The sequence below is a fragment of the Microtus ochrogaster genome, unplaced genomic scaffold (genome assembly GCF_000317375.1).
Source record: "Microtus ochrogaster isolate Prairie Vole_2 unplaced genomic scaffold, MicOch1.0 UNK35, whole genome shotgun sequence".
Taxonomy (NCBI): domain Eukaryota; kingdom Metazoa; phylum Chordata; class Mammalia; order Rodentia; family Cricetidae; genus Microtus; species Microtus ochrogaster.
The window spans coordinates 1,543,321-1,561,540 of record NW_004949133.1 but is presented as its reverse complement, the minus strand read 5'-3'; the positions used below and the strand labels follow the sequence as shown (position 1 = coordinate 1,561,540).

The 18,220-nt window shown below is 35.0% G+C and overlaps 1 protein-coding gene and 1 pseudogene across 1 annotated transcript; both read left to right on the top strand.

Moving 5' to 3' along the window:
* The first annotated feature begins 7,147 nt into the window (after nucleotides 1-7,147).
* Nucleotides 7,148-8,095, top strand: LOC101983768 (olfactory receptor 6K3-like). Its single transcript, XM_005368537.1, has one exon. It carries the CDS (start codon nucleotides 7,148-7,150, stop codon nucleotides 8,093-8,095), a length of 948 nt encoding a protein of 315 aa, XP_005368594.1.
* A 6,032-nt stretch (nucleotides 8,096-14,127) lies between these two features.
* Nucleotides 14,128-15,064, top strand: LOC101999305 (annotated as a pseudogene).
* The last annotated feature ends 3,156 nt before the right edge of the window (nucleotides 15,065-18,220 follow it).

Here is an 18,220-nt window from a genome sequence, read left to right as displayed (position 1 = left end):
CCCGGCTTCTATGGTCTTTTGAATTGCTCTGAAGAAGTTCTACCGAATTTAATCTATCTCAAGTGCTTCAGAATTGTCCTGTGCTCATAGCTGTTGCAATGACTAGCGCAGAAGAGAACTTAGAATTTGAAACATGGGTTGTGAGCTTTATTCCTTTGGCCCCGACTTCTTCCCCTGACTCATTTTTATCTGGCATTGTGTAACAGAAGTAATTTTTTACACATTATACACAAAAGAAAAGCGATTATCAACTGTCATTTTCTATCTACTCTGACTTAATTCTAGCTTCCAATATGTATAGAGTTTTCATAACACAAAAGTTGGAAGATGCTTCTCCTTCTGTACAGTCCATACCACTACTTTCTAACTTCTACTGGTGAGGGGCATTGCACAGATGTTTGCTGTCTTCCCCCATTTTTCAGTCCTACAAACTCTAGCCTGAGGAACAAAGATATGAAGGATGTCGTTAAGAATATGTTCTGCCCTCAAAAGATGTTCAGTGACTCTGGGAGATAACATTAGTTTATTTGTGTATGTTCCAAAACATCTCTTTCTGTGCATGTTTTTAAAGATAATTCATTTGTGTAATTACTATGCATGTTGTTAGTTTCATGTTGTTAGTTTTTTTCCCAGTTTTTTCTACTTTTTGTTGTTTTGGTTTTGACACAGAATTTCTGTGTAGTGCTGCCTGTTCTAGAACTCACTCTGTAGACCATTCTGGACTTAAACTCAGAGATCTGCCTATCTCTGCCTTCCAAGTGTTGGGATTAAAGGCATGTGCCACCACCACCTAGTTTCTTTCCAATTTTCCAACCTAATGAACATCAAATGATATTCTGACATGGTATCCTAAGGACTTCCAAAACAATAAGTGTCAAAGACTCTTAAATAATATAATTAAAATAAGAAGTATACTTAAATTTTTTGAATTTTCAGTGTAAAACATCAGTCATAGGTTGTAATTTTCTCAAACTATTTTTACCTAGCTTTAAAACTACTAGGAATTAAAATGGTGCTAACATGCTATGTAGTAAATAGTTACTGAGACTGCTGTATCAGGTAATATTTTAGACACTGGTGACTCAATTGACAAATATATATAATTATAATTTTGTTTTTATAATAAGTAATAATTATATGTATTAAACATTAAATATTACTACCAGTTACAAAAGTGTAGAGTACATTTTAATGCGTGAAAAAAAGAAACAAGCAAAATTTTAGAAAACGATCAAGAACATTAAATTATATACTTTTTGGAAAATAGAAAAGTAAATCTAGAAAAATGAGTTGATCAAGAATAAACCGAGGAACTGTAAATTAAATAGATGGGTCAATCTGAAACTCATTTAGGATGCCACAAAACCTTGAAGAAAATGGGGGATGATCACATGGGTTAGTGTAGAGAGTATCCAGGTATTAGTAGCAGCCAGCAGGACATGAGGGGGCCTGCTGAAGAAGTCAGACTATCATGTCTGAAATGGAGTGTGCCTAGCCATGGGATATATGCATGTTCAAAGAAATGATAGGGAGTTTGATCATTGGGCTTTGTGTGGCTTTGTAAAATTTAGACTTCCCTAATTTATGCTGAAAATTGGGGAGTAGTTAAAGTGTTTGGAGCAGAGGAGAGATGCTATTGGTTTGAAGCCTGAAGATTGATTTTGATGTTTGTACATGGAGCATAAATTTTATGAATGAACAACTCTCTCATGAAGTTTTAATGCCAAGTGAGCAGAAAACAAGTGGGAATACAGGGAATTGAGGGGAGAAAGAAGTTAGGTATGGTATTATTTCATTGTTTACATGTGTTAATTCTCAAAAATAAAGAACAATTAACAATATGAGAAAAAATCTATTCTCAATAAAAGAAAAAATAAACAATGGGGCTTTATTGATTATTGCTTCCAATAAAGAGAAATTAAGATCATAATTTAGGTATAAGTACATGTGCCTACTTATTGTTTTTATCTAATAAAAAATTTAAAAAATATTTTTATGTTTCCTATGATTTCATCTTTTCTAATTCTATTTCATTAGAAATATCTTTTTTTTTTTACAATCTTGTTTCATACCCTGGACCTTTCACATATAAGAAATGCTCTGTCACTGAGCAGTATCCCTGACTCCTAAAATCATTTTTTAAACTGATGTAGCCACACAGTAATAGAGTTTCATACTAATTTGCAAATAAACTTAACTTGGGTCTCTAATGATGATCTGGGGCCTGAAATATAACAGCATCCATTTTAAACTTTTTAAAAACCTAAACTTATTAACCATAAGAGACATCCTTTCTATTTACTATAATAACTTAAATATATTGAAGGAGATAGATACCAACTGTTTGGCCATGCTAAAAGTGTGATAATCAAATGGTATTATCATTTCTATAATAATTAGTGATAAATTCAAAAGAATTAATAGAAGTAGTAGACAAAGAAGTGTTGTTTGATTAAATGGTTCAAAATTAAATCCTCAATGAGAAATAATCCAGAAAAATGTGATAAGATGAAACATTTTCACCAATGCTCTTAGCTTTGAAACAGCTCCATGAACCATATGAACCAAGTGCTGATGTGTGTACATGAGACACAGGAGGAGTCACGACATGAAAGTGGGTAAATATAATGAGTGTCTAATGTCAGATACTAGGTTTAATCTGATATGCCTATGGCGGTAATGAATAAACTTAGCAAGAAATTATATACCTAGGTTAGCATTCCCGAGTTTCTTTAATAGGCGGCAAAAAAGAATGAAAAGACCAAAGAATAGGGAAGAGTGTTATATAAAGTATTCTCTTCTGACTTCTGCACTCATGAATTCCCAGAAGCTGTGCTTGCCTGTGTAAGACCAGAACAAGAACAAGCTAGCCCAAACTCCTGAGTAGATGAGGGAGGTCCTTTTAGGCCCATCCTTTACTAAGGATCTATTGGACAGTGGTAGCTCCTGAAAGGAGGATCATTTCCGTGGACAATTTGCTCACTGGTAGGCTTTACATGCTTCAATGCATAGCCACATATTCTTTTATGTCACATGACTCTTTTAGGGTCAGCAGTAATTTGACCTAGTCGGTTGTCAAAGAAGAAGGAGAAAGGAAAAGAATAATTAGAACGAGAGGAAGCAGAAGAGGTAAAAAAAGGAAGAGGAAGAGGAAGAAGAGGGTAATAGCTGCATGAAGCTAGGAGTGGATATGGATGGGCTTGGGGATATAAGGTAAATATAATCATATTATACATGTATAAAATTCTAAAAAATAAGGAAGTAACAAATAAGAGTAAAAATATTATCCCTGGTGCGATGAGAATGCTAGCATATAGCTATATGCTTATATGTTATAGATATATGCTTAATACATGCATATACTTAAAGTAACATACAGCGTGTGTTATTTTAAAAGTGCAAGTAGAAAGGATGGTTTAAGAGATCTAATTGGGTATCTTTTGCTATGGAACAAAATCTCTTCAAAGATTAATGACTTAAAACAAAAAAAGAAGTTTCTTAATTTCATATCCTGACAACTTTAACTAGACCAAACAGGTGATTTTCTAGTCCTTGGTCATTGTATTTGTGCTTTCTGCATCAATCAATTGTTTACTTGCAGCTTGCTAAGGTAGTGTCACTTATGACAGGCTAGTTGAGTTTGTTCGTGCAATGACTAGGTAGGGTAGCAGTATAGAAGTGTGCAAGGTCTCTGGAGGACTTGTCCGAGAACTGGCACACAGACACCCTGTTACATTGCACTGGCCAATTTAAGTCAAGGGGACTTAGGGAAAGGGGAAGATTTCATTCTTTGATGGGAAGAGATGTCAATTCACCGTCCAGGAATGTTGTATATAGGAAGAGGTTATATCCTACTGCTTTTGAAATGTATAGATCTCTGACATTCTCAGACTTTGCTGAACACTACACTAGAACTTTCGAGATATTTATGTAGGTGTGGGCTACAATGGGAGGCAGTGGTATCTATTGAGAATTGGAGATTAAGGAAAAATTTTAGCAAAGCAAACATTTACCAAGTGTTTTGTTTAGAGTCAGTAACTTTATTTCAGTAAAAATCATATATTCAAAAAAACTCTGTAGGATTTGAAAAATGTGAATACTTTTGAAACATTTAACTACTAAAAGTTTTAGTCCCCAATTCTACTGATAGCTATTCTTGCTAATATAGTTCTACAATTATAATACAGAAATAATTTCACTATGATATACAAGTAATACTTATTTTAATAATAATATATAAATTATAATTTCCAATATTTATTATATATATCAATGAATAGCTATACTTCATTGAAACTCTTTGTAATGACTAACACTAAGAAAAACTCATGAGAAAGTATGAAAGGAGCTTTCCATTAATTAAATCCATGGGGAATTCAGATTTAATTCCCTAATTACTAAAGGGAAATACTGAAGTAGATAAATCTCACTAAAAAGGCTTTAGTAATAGGCACAACAGTCTTATTTGATACATAGATTTCAACCAAATAAATTCAAGGAAAGGAAGAGACCTCATTGCCACAGGTGGAGGTAAGAGAGTAATTCATCTGTTTCTAAGATATAGGTGGGGCGTCTGTCATGAAGAGAAAACTTCTAAGCCGGTAAAGGGAGAAAGTCACTTAGCTAGTATCCCTTCCACTAACTCAGTAATATTGGGGATTAGGATTTGTCTTGGGGAAGAAAAACATACGTGGAACAGAAATCACTGATAATATTACTTTGTTTATGTGGTATATCATAATACTACTTTTTTACCACTATGCTGTTTCCTTCTGTTATGACACCATCGGAGTTTTCTGGTTAAAATCAGGACACGAGAAAAAGTCACAGCATTGCCTGATGCTCTGGCAACTTCTGATGATAGCAGCCCATATGTTTAAATCAGTGTGTGATCAGTCACACAGCAGCTTGCTCTGCAGCTCAGGCTATCTAGGTCTCTATACTTTCCCTTGGTTGTGTTTCCCCTGTCAGCATAGAGACCTCAATCTCCTCTGAGCATCTGTATGAGTAACAGAATGCTTCACAAGAACAGAGCTGATTTCTGTCTAATTGTCTTATCCACAAAGAGGGGATTGAAATATGCCAGTCCTGGGCCTAACAACAGTCTCATGAGTGATCACGATGAGAGCTGAGACCAGCACCTTTTCCATGCACTACACAAAGATGGTAGAGACTGCAGCAATTACCAAGCCTGGGATAGAGTGGTATATATAGACAATGCATTGATGATATATACACTGATAGCAATAATGAACTGAATACCAGTAGAAGATTATAGGGCACAGGATTATAGGGACCAACTATGGTCAGGCCAGGGCAAGGCCTGAGGTTGACAAGAGAACTAAGAATATTGTTTGTTTTCTCTTTCTTTTGATGCCAGTGGTGATAAGAATAATTTTTTAAAAGTACCTTAGGAAGGACAGTTTCAGCCCTTTTGAAGTGGGCTTCAGGTGGCGGAGGAAGAAGCTGTAGTCCAGCCTAAGCTACAAAATGATTTCCAGGACATACTGGACTGGATAGCAATACCTTGTTTCAAAAAACAATTTACTTTTTTCTTCTATTTCTGTTAGATATTTTAATTTTACTTTGTATCTCCAGTCAGCCTTTGGGACAGAATAATGCTAACTTAACACACATTTGTCCTTGGCTTTGAACATACAGATATCTGGATAGATACTGGTGGGATCTTGTAACCATCTTCAGAACCATGAAGAGTGGCAGGCATATCAGAATCCTTATGGTTTTCAGTAGCAAGACACCATAATTCGGTCATGGATTTTCCCTGGGTAAGCACAGGGACTGGTGAGCCAGGTGAAGTGTGAGGATGAAGTAGAGAGCTGAGATGGCTTCATCCAGCACATCTACCATCTCTCAACTTCCAGACAAAAAATGCCCTGATTTTTAGCACCTTCTTTCTTTGGCTTAATCTATGTGGTAAAGTCAGCAGAGATATCACTCAGAACAAAATATTTACATGAACAATTTGCTTCCACCCTTTAAGAATCCCCTTTGCTTCTGTTACAACTTATCGACATACACTAGTATGGTTAGAGACAGCTCAATCATCTAGCCACTTCCACTTTCTAGTTAGTCTAGAAACCCACATTTAGCTTTGATCATCTAACCCACACATGTTCTTTTTCCAGGATTCAGAGTCTGAATAGGGAGACTTGGGTAGTCTCTCATAGACTGATACTTTAGGGTCCATATAGAAAGCTGCCACATTTCTCTGAACCCTTCTTTCTAGGCTCCGTGGTTTCTGTTGACTAGATTTGTCTGCTTCTAGAAACAGTTTCCTGCATACATTGAACATTCATGCTGTGCCTGAAAACCCAACCCATTTCTCGAGTCACACACAAAGCTGCTTTTATGGGATGGTGAAAGTAGAACTCTGAGAACATGAAACACTCAGCACAAAGCAGAAAGGATCTCCACCTTGGTTATATGGGCAGTAAGATAATCAAATGAGAATCAAATACTTTATCTAATCAACTTTGAAGATGCTTCTGAGAATGCTTGTTGATATGTGATATTGAAATTAATATAAAAGGCATTTTAGCACACTCACATTATATTACTTTATTTTAGTTAATGTACCTTACAAATTTTGCCTATTTTGGTTTTTTGAGACAAGGTTCCTCTGTGTAGCCCAAATTGTCCTAGAATCCTCTTTCTAGACCAGGCTGGCCTTGATCTCACAGAGATCCAGCTGCTTTTGCCTTCCGACTACTGAGATGCACCATCACTTTCAGCAAACCTTAGATTTTTGATGTGTTATTTTCATATTATTTTTGTTTTGTGGTACTAAGAATTCAATACAGGGCCTTGGGTATGATAGTAAAATGTTCTACTAATAGCTGTGTCCACATTTTACTTTCTGTTTTTATTCTTCAGTAGGACATACATTTTATGAAGATAGTTTTTTCTTCACTACTGGAAGCAACAAATGCATAGATATCTGAGAGACAGCATTGGTACCAAGTGGATATCTATTTCTTAATCCAAGAAGAGAGAGAAATAAACGATTTTTCTAAATTTTGCTCTCCATTAATTTTTGAATGAACCAATAAGTCTGACTTTTTATCTTTCATTCTAGGAATTGAGCTGTGTAATTTTACTCATGAAGATAAACTTTGCTGAAACTATAATGAGAAGTAACAGAACCACTTCAGTGACAGAATTCCTCTTTTCTGGCTTTCCCAAGTTTGAAGATGGTGGTGTCCTCTTCTTCATCCCTTTGTTCTTCATTTACATATTCATTGTTATTGGGAATCTCATTGTGTTTTTTGCAGTCAGGATGGATGCTCGTCTTCACAACCCCATGTATAATTTCATCAGCATTTTCTCATTTCTGGAGATCTGGTATACGACTGCAACAATTCCCAAAATGCTCTCTAACCTCATCAGCAAACAGAGGACAATTTCCATGATTGGCTGCCTCTTGCAGATGTACTTTTTCCATTCACTGGGAAATTCGGAGGGTATTTTGTTGACCACAATGGCTATAGACAGGTATGTTGCTATCTGTAATCCTCTCCGGTACCCAACCATCATGACCCCCAGGCTCTGTGCTCAGCTCTCTGCTGGCTCCTGCATCTTTGGTTTTCTTGTGTTGCTCCCAGAGATTGCATGGATATCCACGCTGCCCTTCTGTGGTCCCAACCAAATTCATCAGATCTTCTGTGACTTTGAACCTGTATTGCGTTTGGCCTGTACGGACACCTCCATGATTCTGGTAGAGGATGTGGTTCATGCTGTGGCCATCATCTTCTCTGTCTTGGTGATAGCCATCTCTTACATCAGAATCATCACTGTGATCCTGAGGATTCCCTCTGGCGAAGGACGCCAGAAGGCCTTCTCTACTTGTGCTGCCCATCTTGGTGTCTTTCTGATGTTTTATGGCAGTGTCTCCCTCATGTACCTGCGGTTCTCAGCTACTTTTCCACCAATTTTGGACACAGCCATTGCACTGATGTTTGCAGTTCTTGCTCCCTTTTTCAACCCTATCATCTATAGTTTGAGAAATAAGGACATGAAGATTGCAATTAAGAAGCTTCTCTGTTCTCAAAGGATGCTGTCTACATCTACAAGTTAATCTTCTCATAAATACCTCTCTCTCCAGATTTAACTCCAACATATTAAACCATAAAATTAGCACCTAATTGATTCATTGGTACAATGATATTTTTTATATCTTTGTTGCGGATCTTTCTGTATTTATTCTGTTTGAACATATTTAATTTAGATAGCGACTACTTGTCTAGATTACAATGAAGGGTGAAATAAACAAACGAAACATTGTTTTGTAAACATGAACTTTATACAAAACTATTATGTATATTATATATGCATTAATAACAAACACAGATTGAAAAATAAAGCACTTAGAATAATATCTATAGATGTCAAAGTTTATACTAAGATGGTACTGCATATTTAAAAAATGATTAGTCAGTTTTTTTATTCTTATTTTCATGTTTGTAACTTTAAAGTAGATTATTTTATTTTGATCTCATATATTAATTTAAAATTAAGTGAGTTATTCAAAGCCATTTTGGAATTATATTAAAAGCAAGTGTTAGCTGCTACTATTTGTCATTGAAAATGGTTCAATGGTTTCTTATGTTTTAAGTAATGCTATAATATAAATATATTAAAAGCATATATTTAGGAATCTTATATGTGGCTAAAATTTCTATCATTTTTGTTCCTATTAATTCTCAGAGGGCAGGAAAAAATCTACCTTCATTCCCTTTGAAAATTTTGGTTAAATTCGTCCAACTTAATCAGACTTTTTTTGTTCAAAATGATCTTGACATATTTACAAAAAAATTAAAGGTAGATAGATAGATAGATAGATAGATAGATAGATAGATAGATAATAGGAACTGCCTGTGAGATGCGTTATTTTCATAATATATGAGTTAGATTGCTTTCTACAATTCAAATATAGATTTCTTTATTAATAAAGCAATTAATACCCATGTATTAAAATTTTATTTCACCCCCAAATTCAATTAACATGAAGTTAGGATTACTAAGTATTGAAAATTTTCAAAGATAATAAAGAGTTAAATATTTAAAATTGCATTATTATATTTAAGATGGAGTTTTTAACATTGTGCATGGTTTGGGGTCTTAACAGCTTTATCAAGGTATAATTGATACATTTAAAATTCACATATTTTATTTTTTGCACACAAGCCACACTAAACAAATTCATCAGGTTTTGCATAATTATTCACATATATGTAACAATAGTAACTAAAGAAAAAAAACCTATCATAGAAGAGATAGAGTTTAAACAGCCTAAAATGTCAAAAATCCTATTTTTTTTCAAGAAATGGAAAAGTAATACTAGTTCTTTTGGGCAAAACGCCAAAACCATTATTTAATTCTCTCTATTATATAGTACACTTATAATCAAAGACACTCACTTGAAAAACATCAGCAATGTTACAACAGATAAAGTCAAACAAAAACAAAATATTCTCATTCCTTGAGGGTGAGTTTTCTCAAGTGATTGCCATCATTTCCTCAGGTACAAATGCAAGTGAGACCTCAGTGAGGAAGGAGCATCTGCTAGATGTTACAAGAGAAAACGGAAGAGATCCTAGATGGAAAACTACACTTTTATTATGAAAGGGATAATAGGAGATTGAGATGCTATGGGCTGTTGAGGAACTCTGGGTGGTTAAAACGAAATCAAAGTTCAAGTGGGATTTCCCATTTCACAGTTGACCTCTCCACTGGATTTATTGAGATTAAAAGTCTGAGAAAAAGTTGAAACACACGTTAGAGAAGTGCTGAGGTATCCAGTAGCTCCCAGGATGCTAAGACAATTGAAACTTGCAAGTTATCACAGCAGGCATTTCCTTCCTAGACTCTGGGACCAGCTTTCATTTTACTATGGGCAATTGGGTCACTTAATTTCATCTTTATATTTTACGATCAGAAATGTATATTCCCTCCCTCATCTTCTGTCTCTCTCACATTTTCTCCCTTTTGTTATTCAATGCACACCACACACACACACACACACACACACAGATCTTCAATCTTCTGCAATACCACTTCATGCTTTAATCTCATTTATTTTGACAATCCAAGTATAGTATATGATCATTAGTTAGATTGCTGGAAAGAAGGATATTTAGAAACTGAAATTAAATTGTTTCTCATGAAGCAGACTATTTCTATTCTAAAAACCATTTAAATTTTTCTCAATTAAAATGTAGACACCCTATGTGCTTCTTACTCACTGCTATCTGCAAAATACCTGCCTGAGTCACATGAGTATATCTACCCAGAGGTTACAGTTTGTTCCAGTTCTTCCACATTGTATAATGTACCTAAAGTCTTTAATTACCACCAAATAGCCATAGAAAATCTATAGTACTGAGCTCAGTTGTGAACAAACCCAATACTACACATACTGAGCTGACATCCCAATGTACGTTTTCAGGACAAATTTGCTTCCTAAGAAATCCACCTCATGAAGGGGTAGAGATAGTTTCTTAAAGCTATATTCTTAAAGAACAATATATGAACACTAGAAATATGAAATGCAGTTGTGATGGTCTGAATGAGAATGACCCCCATAGGCTCATATGTTTGCATGCTTGGGCCCCAGTTATTGGACCACTTGAGAAAAGATTTGGAGGCATGCCCATGTATTAAGAGGTGTGACCTTCTTGAAGGAAGTGTGTTCTTATTGGAGGGGGTGTGGTCTTATTGGAGGGGGCGGTTCACTGGGGGTGAGTTTTTGGGGTTTCAGAAGTCTATGCCAATCCCAGACTTTTTCTCTCTTTTTTTGCTGCCTGTGGATCAAAATGTAAAGCTATCAGTTCCTGCTCCAGTGTCATGCCTAACAGCTCCCTGCTGTGATGATCATGAACTAACCCTTGAAAACTATAACCAAGTCACCAATTAAATGCTTTATTTTTATAAGACATATAGACAAGGAGAAAATCTTTGCTGAATCATGTTCATGTTTACTCCTAAATTTTCATGAAGCTGGTTTCTTCTCTTTGTTCCTTCATTTTGAAAGTAGTACTGAAAGTTAAATATGCTCTATTGTTTTGTAGTTATCACTACGTACTTATAACAGTATTATACTTGAATTGAATCTGCCTCCCCTTTGATAAATTGCTATTTCCTTACAAAATGCATTCATTTTCTCTTTTTTATTTCAGAGCCATTTACCTGATCCTCTAGTTCTTCTCTGCTTTCCAATTATTTTTACATGTTACTCATCGTACCACACACAATTAAACTTCATTGAATTTGCTTCTGAATGGCAAAATCGTCATTATATTAGAAAATGTTGTATGATGATCATTCTTTGATGCACAAAATCAATTCAAATTTGATGGCAATTCAATGTAGCCATCTTTTGTTGGTGCATTTTCTCTTTAGGAATGGGGGAAAGTAAAGAAGTAAAAGAAGAAAATAAATAGAAAGACACTATACAATAGGGTAAAAGGAGACCAGCCATTGATGTATTTTACAATGAAAAATAAGAACTATTAAGAGTTCAACAAATCAATTGGACAAATTTAGACAGACCTACTACAACCTTTGAGAAGAAAAAAAATGTGTTATTTTCACTTTCTTCTTTGAATGCTGACTGACAAATTTTTAATAGAAATTTTTCTGTATTCTACTCATTAATTTCCTGATGACATTTGTCAGAAAATCATCTTCAATACTGCCAGACTTATTCTTTCTTTATTAAAAAAAAATGTAACAATGACAGCATCCTTCTATGGCCTTTTTTTTTTTTTGGCACAGCAACTCCTAGTGCCATATCTAAATATCGAATGGCTCTTTCAATCCTAAAACTGGTAAGAAAGGGAGTGACAACTGTCAGATGAATCTGTAAGAATTCATCCCACTGGGCACTGTCTCCATTACCTGAGGATCTAATAAACAGAAAGCACAGAGCGTGATCGTCTGCCAATTGACCCCAGGAGAGAAGTGTTTTCTTTCATTATTGAGGAAATAGAACCTCAGTGGAGTTTCCATTCCCTTTGGGATGTTTCAAAGATGCTTATAAGAACTTTGTAGAAATATTGAAGGAAGAAATACAGAGAGGTCCAGGGATAGAGTGAAAAAAGCCTGACTTGACAGAGGTGAGTTTGGGGCTCCTGAAGTCAAAGGAGTGTATTCATTTCTTACTTGAAATGAGACACTCAGTAACAGAACGCTGAGGGTTCAAATACTGAGAACTTTTAGAGGTGTGGAATTTGAAACTTGGTTTGAGCTTATGAGAATTTCATCTTCGGAGCTGTAGGCTCTGTAGAATTGAATGGGAAATAGCAGGAAATAGCAGTTAGTTATTCGTCCTGTGCTCAGCTTCATGAGTGTAAATGAGGGCACTTTCCCTTCCTGCCTGCCTCCTTTACAGATTTCTTTGGTTATAATTACATTTTGAAGTCCAATTAAAATGTTTTCATTACAAAAGAAGCTATTTTCACGTGTCCAGCATCTATCAAGGGTAAATTGTACCCTAATAGAATCTAGTGACGTTAAAAACAATAACACAAAGTGCATTCATTGATAGTGTCGGAATGATGATAGAGACAATCTGATGTAAAGATAAACTAAGTGTAAAGATAAACTAAGATGTGTGTGTGTGTGTGTGTGTATGAATGTGTATGTGAGTGTCTGTTACTCTGTGTGTATAAGTGTATGTATAAGTGTTTGTGTGTGTGTGTGTGGCAACAGTCAGTAGCCTTCTCATGAGAGATAAGAGCTGAATTGAAACTTGAGGATAGATTAAATTTAGCCAGGTAAATAAGCATGAGCAAAGAGGTATCCTAGAAAAAAAAAAGCTAAAAAGTCACCAAAGTTCTAGAGCATATCATAGTGAAATTTGAAGCTGCCACAGTGAAATATTAGAAAGTAAAAATAGAGAATAGTATATAGATCTGTCAAAAGATAGAGATTTGGGATAATGGAAAACTATGGGAGAGTACTTTTTTTCAACAGAAAATGTGTATTTAGCAGACTTGAAGATCAAGACTCCAGTGTTCCTGCGGACATACAGAATGAGCAATGGACATGACTTTCAACACATATAAGTACAAAACAGCGATTTAAACAGTGATTTCTATCTAGAAAACACAGGAATGATGGTTTAGTGGAAATTAATAACAAAACCCTTCAAAGAGTAGTAGGCTGCTATACCTGATTCAAAAGTATAATCATAACATGAGGACTGTGATTTCTATTGTATTTGCTATTATTTTAACAGGGATATGTAAAGCAGAATGGTTTCTGAATAGCAAAAACAAACAAAAAAAACCTACCTGAACAATGATCAAAGAAGGGGAAGGAGCACTATCTACAGAAGCTATAGTTAACGTAATTCTTTTAGGCAAGGAAATAAATAATACTGATATCAATAATAGGTTCTTTTATACGTTAACTCATTTGACTAACACTCTTCAACACAAGCAGTTTTCATGCACAGTGAAAAATGTAAGGCTCAGAGAAATTATGTAAGTTGGCCAGTATCCAGTTAATAGTGAATAAAATTCAGGCTCTGTATGTTTGACATAAATCCACTCCATTAAACATTATAGTATGCTCACCCAAAAGCAAACCTAGAAATATAGGCAGGTTATTACCTTTTTTAATCTCAGAGTATCAAATTAGAAATATAACCCAAAGAAAGAAGCATTTAAATTTGTGTGTATTTGGCATATATAAATGTGTAAAGGTTTGCATGTGTGTGCATAAATTGGGCACATGTGTGTGTACATACTCAGGTGGAGGCAAGAGGTCAATGTTAGGTATTCTCTTCCAATATTCTCCACCTTCTTTTTTGGGACGGGTACTCCCATTGAACCTGAAGTTTAGTGATTTGACTAGCTGGTTGGTGGGAAAGCTTTTGGGATCCTGCTGTGCCAACCTCCCAGCACTGGGAATATAAACATGAGTATTCACAGCGACTATTTTCACATGGATGCTGTGGATCTGAATTCAAGTCCTCATGCTTGGTTGACAAACATTTTACCAACTTAACCATCTATCTCCAAGCCTCCATATTTACATTTGTACCTCTTTAACCTCTTCCACATTAGTTGAACATGGCCTTTCCCTCATCCACAGGTCGCTCAAATGGAGATATGGAGAATGGGAAATCTATCAACAGTGACTGTATTTGTCTTTTCTGGTTTCCTCCAGCTCCAGACTGGTGGCCTCCTGTACTTTTTCCCTTTACTTTTCATCTACATCTTTATTATGGCAGGAAACCTGATGATCTTCTTTGCTGTGAGGCTGGACACCCGTCTTCACAATCCCATGTATAATTTTATAAGCATCTTCTTATTTCTTGAGATGTGGTACTCAACAGCTACCATCCCTAAGATGCTCTCCAATCTGATCAGTGAGCACAAGACCATCTCCTTCATTAGCCAACTTATAAATATACTTCTTCCACTCCCTTGGAAACACTGAAAGGACACATCTCACCGTATGGCTATTGACAGGTATGTTGCTATCTGCAACCCACTCCGCTATCCTAACACCATCACACTGAGGCTGTGCGCTCAGCTTACTGCTGGTTCTTGTATATTTGGCTTCCTCATCCTTCTACCTGAGATTGTGTGGATTTCTACTCTACCCTTTTGTGGTCCCAATCAAATCCATCAGATCTTCTGTGATTTCACCCCTTTGTTGAAGTTAGCCTGTACAGATGCCTCTGTGATTCTGGTTCAAGATATGATTCATGCTCTCGCTATTCTGATAACAAGTCTGATTATTTTCCTTTCTTATGTAAGAATTATTATTGTTATCCTGTACGTAAGAAGGCCTTTTCCATCTGTGCCTCCCATATTGCTATCTTCCTGTTGTTTTTTTGGTAGTGTGGCCCTTATGTATCTTCGATTCTCTGCCACTTATACACCATTCTGGGTTAACATTATTGCTCTTACATTTTCTGTATTTGCTCCCTTTTTCAATCCTATTTATATATAGCCTGAGAAATAAGGACATGAAAGATGCAATTAAAAAACTCTTTTGCCCTCAAAAGGTGATCAATGAATCAGGTATGTAATCTTAGCTTTTGCCTTTTTAAGCTAAACAAGATGATTTCCCCCCCCCAAAAAAATGATGCCAAAGAATGACTGTAATTTAAAAGATTATGAAATTGATTTTTTTTCTTTCCAAGACAGGATTTCTTTGTAGCTTTGGAGCCTGTCCTGGAACTAACTCTTGTAGACCAGGCTGGCCTCCAACTCACAGAGATCCGCCTGCCTCTGCCTCCCGAGTGCTGAGATTAAAGGCATGTGCCACCATTGCCCAGTGATCAAACACTTTTTTAAAATGAGCTGATGGATGGACACATAAATTGTATCTTCTGAGAATTTACAGAGATTGTAAAATTAGCAATTTTTAAATTTTTTTCCAACCATTGAAAGGTATAAAAATCCCATACATATATATATATGAACATATATAAGTACTCCAGAATGGTTAGGTTTACAACTATGAAGAACATTCACATGCATTATTTTTTTGACACAGTCTCTTGGCTACTATTATCTACACTATTATCTTCACAATAACCTTGAAGTATTCATAGGCTCATGCTACATCACAGTGCTTAATAACTCTCTCTGTTGTTGAGTGGTTAGTCCAAAGCCTTCAAACAGGTTGCGGAGAAAGAAACCTTCCTTGTGTCCAAACTATAGACATTTTCCTTTCAACTTGTTCTTCTTTCCATTAGTGTTCTGATTGTTTAAAACACATGTATCTCTGTGATGTGTTTCATCAGCAGGAAATTATAGGTTATGTTTGGCATTGTGTCAATCACTATAAAAGAAATTGAATTATATAGAAAGTCAATATGAGTAAACTGAGACTGAATAAATGCATGTATTTCATTAATCACTCTAAAATATTTTGTATCTTTTCCCTTTGAAGTTGCAAAATACATAATTTTGTAGTATATTTAATATTGTACATATTTTACTTCATAGTACATATTTACAAAACCTGGAATTTTATACAAAGATATGTGTATCCATACAGTGTTTGTTGTAGCTTAATTACGAGATATTATACTGAAATCTTGTAAATTGAAATGTTACAGGTATTCTCCATATCGTGGTCTTATAAATCTAGTAATAATTATATTCTTGAACCATGCTTCAAGATAAATTTCAAGAAGTCAATATATTACAGAAAAAATTATAAAAATATTTACAATTCTTGATTAAACATTGACTACTTAAACAGTTTTATAACTGACACATAAATGTAAAACTGCCAGTAGGACTTGTAGAGTGACATCTGATCTACAGTTTAAGTCTGATATCTGCATTTTGTAGAACCTATTGATTTGATCATTGGCAAGGTAAAGGTGTAGCATAACTAAAAGAGAATTCTGATACATTAAAATATAGGGTTCAGTTCTTCACGTTTGTATAAAAATTATAAATTCATAACCTTGAAGTGAATAGGCTCTCAATAGGCTGTAGGCATCTTCCTGTCTCACAACTTTAGATGGATTTTTCTCCTATTTGTCTATTGAGGAGTTATTGGACAATCCTAGGCTTCTCCATATTGTTTCCTAGTCGGACTTACCCAGGGTAGCTGCTTTACTCTCAACCTTACATCCAGCCTGTGTTATTCTTCCTCTTTCTTTAGTCTCCTCTCTTCTTTTTCTTTCCCTAAACATTATCATGCATAAGGAAACGAGCAAAAGTGACTTCGGTTCTAAGAATGTTCAGCTGGATCTTCTCTGAAGCCTTTAAAGTCAGAAGTAAATGGCCTTTGGTACATTGAGAAGAAGCTGACCCAGATACAACAAAGTGGATTCCATACTGAAAAGCATGGGAAGGAGGATAATTGAAAAAGAATGGAAAAAGCAATCACAAGATGGAAAATGAGAAATCGTAGGTGGTGCAGAACAGCAGTTTATGTGGATAGATGAGACCACACTGAAGATGGAATCTGAGGCAGATCAGAGAAGGGGTCTGGTAGAGGGTAACAATGAAGACAGGGCAGAAGACCACTTGGAGCTTATGACAGATGATGAAAATGTGGCTGAGAAAGAAGAGAATGACAGAGACAAGACCAACAATGAGGAGACACTTAAGGACATAATGGGCTTTAGAAGTTTCAACTCATTATTTCTTTACCTAGACACTTGACCTAAATGAGATTAATCCTAGATCTTCCTTGTTAACTTCTGCACATTCTCAATATTTCTCCCCTTGCCTTTACTGTGTTTATTCATTCGTATGGTCCCAGACCTGGCTCCACTTTCATTTTCCTTGATCTGAATTTTATTCTGTCATTTATTTAATATTTGTAATTAATATGTTAATATTAAATCTGTTTTTTGTTCAATTTTATTCTGAAAGTTTTGTTTTTAGTTTTGACACCTTTTTGATTTTTATTTTGTTGCATCTTTATGCCAATAATGTAGCATACTTTTTTTTGAAATCAGCCATGGCTGTTTTCCTTCATGCAAAGAAAATCTTACTAAGTTGTAGCAGCTGAGAGCAACTTTTAATTAAAGCAATGTCTATTATTCCCCATGAGTACCCTGGGGGACTTTTCAGCAAAAAAATTTAGCAATGTAACTATGTGAGTGGGACTTGGTCTGTGAAAGGTGTCCTTTAAAAATGGTGTAATAGTCTCTATATATTTTTACTATAGAGGATACTATTGATACCTTTCTGAGGAGCCTGATTTTTCAAGTCTTTTTTTTCTCAAAATATAAAAGATTTCTTATTAAAGCAGTAATCTGGAGGGGGAAAGGAGTCTATATATTTCATTAATCTCACAATGTTTGAAAAATCTAAAAGAATGGTGTATGCATGGTATATTAAAATTTATATATGTTAAATATTGTAATTTATTTATTTTTCAGTAAATTTAAATTGCAACTAATGAATTTTCTAGATGTGTCATTATGTATAAACGGGAGACCACCAATATTTAAATACATAATTAATGATCATATAATGTAATATTATGTGTTTTTAACAACATTTTCTTGAAGGAAATAGACTATTTGCTTTCAAAATCTCAGAAATCATATGCAATGTGAAAAATATTATAGTCTTAAATTTAAATTTTACTTTAAGAATAATGGTTAATGATGGGAAAGGTTGTAGCAGATACTGTTGGATACCTGCTTGATCAAACACTGGTAATGGAACTGGAAGTTTTTAATTGTAGTATTCTTTTCCCTTTTTTT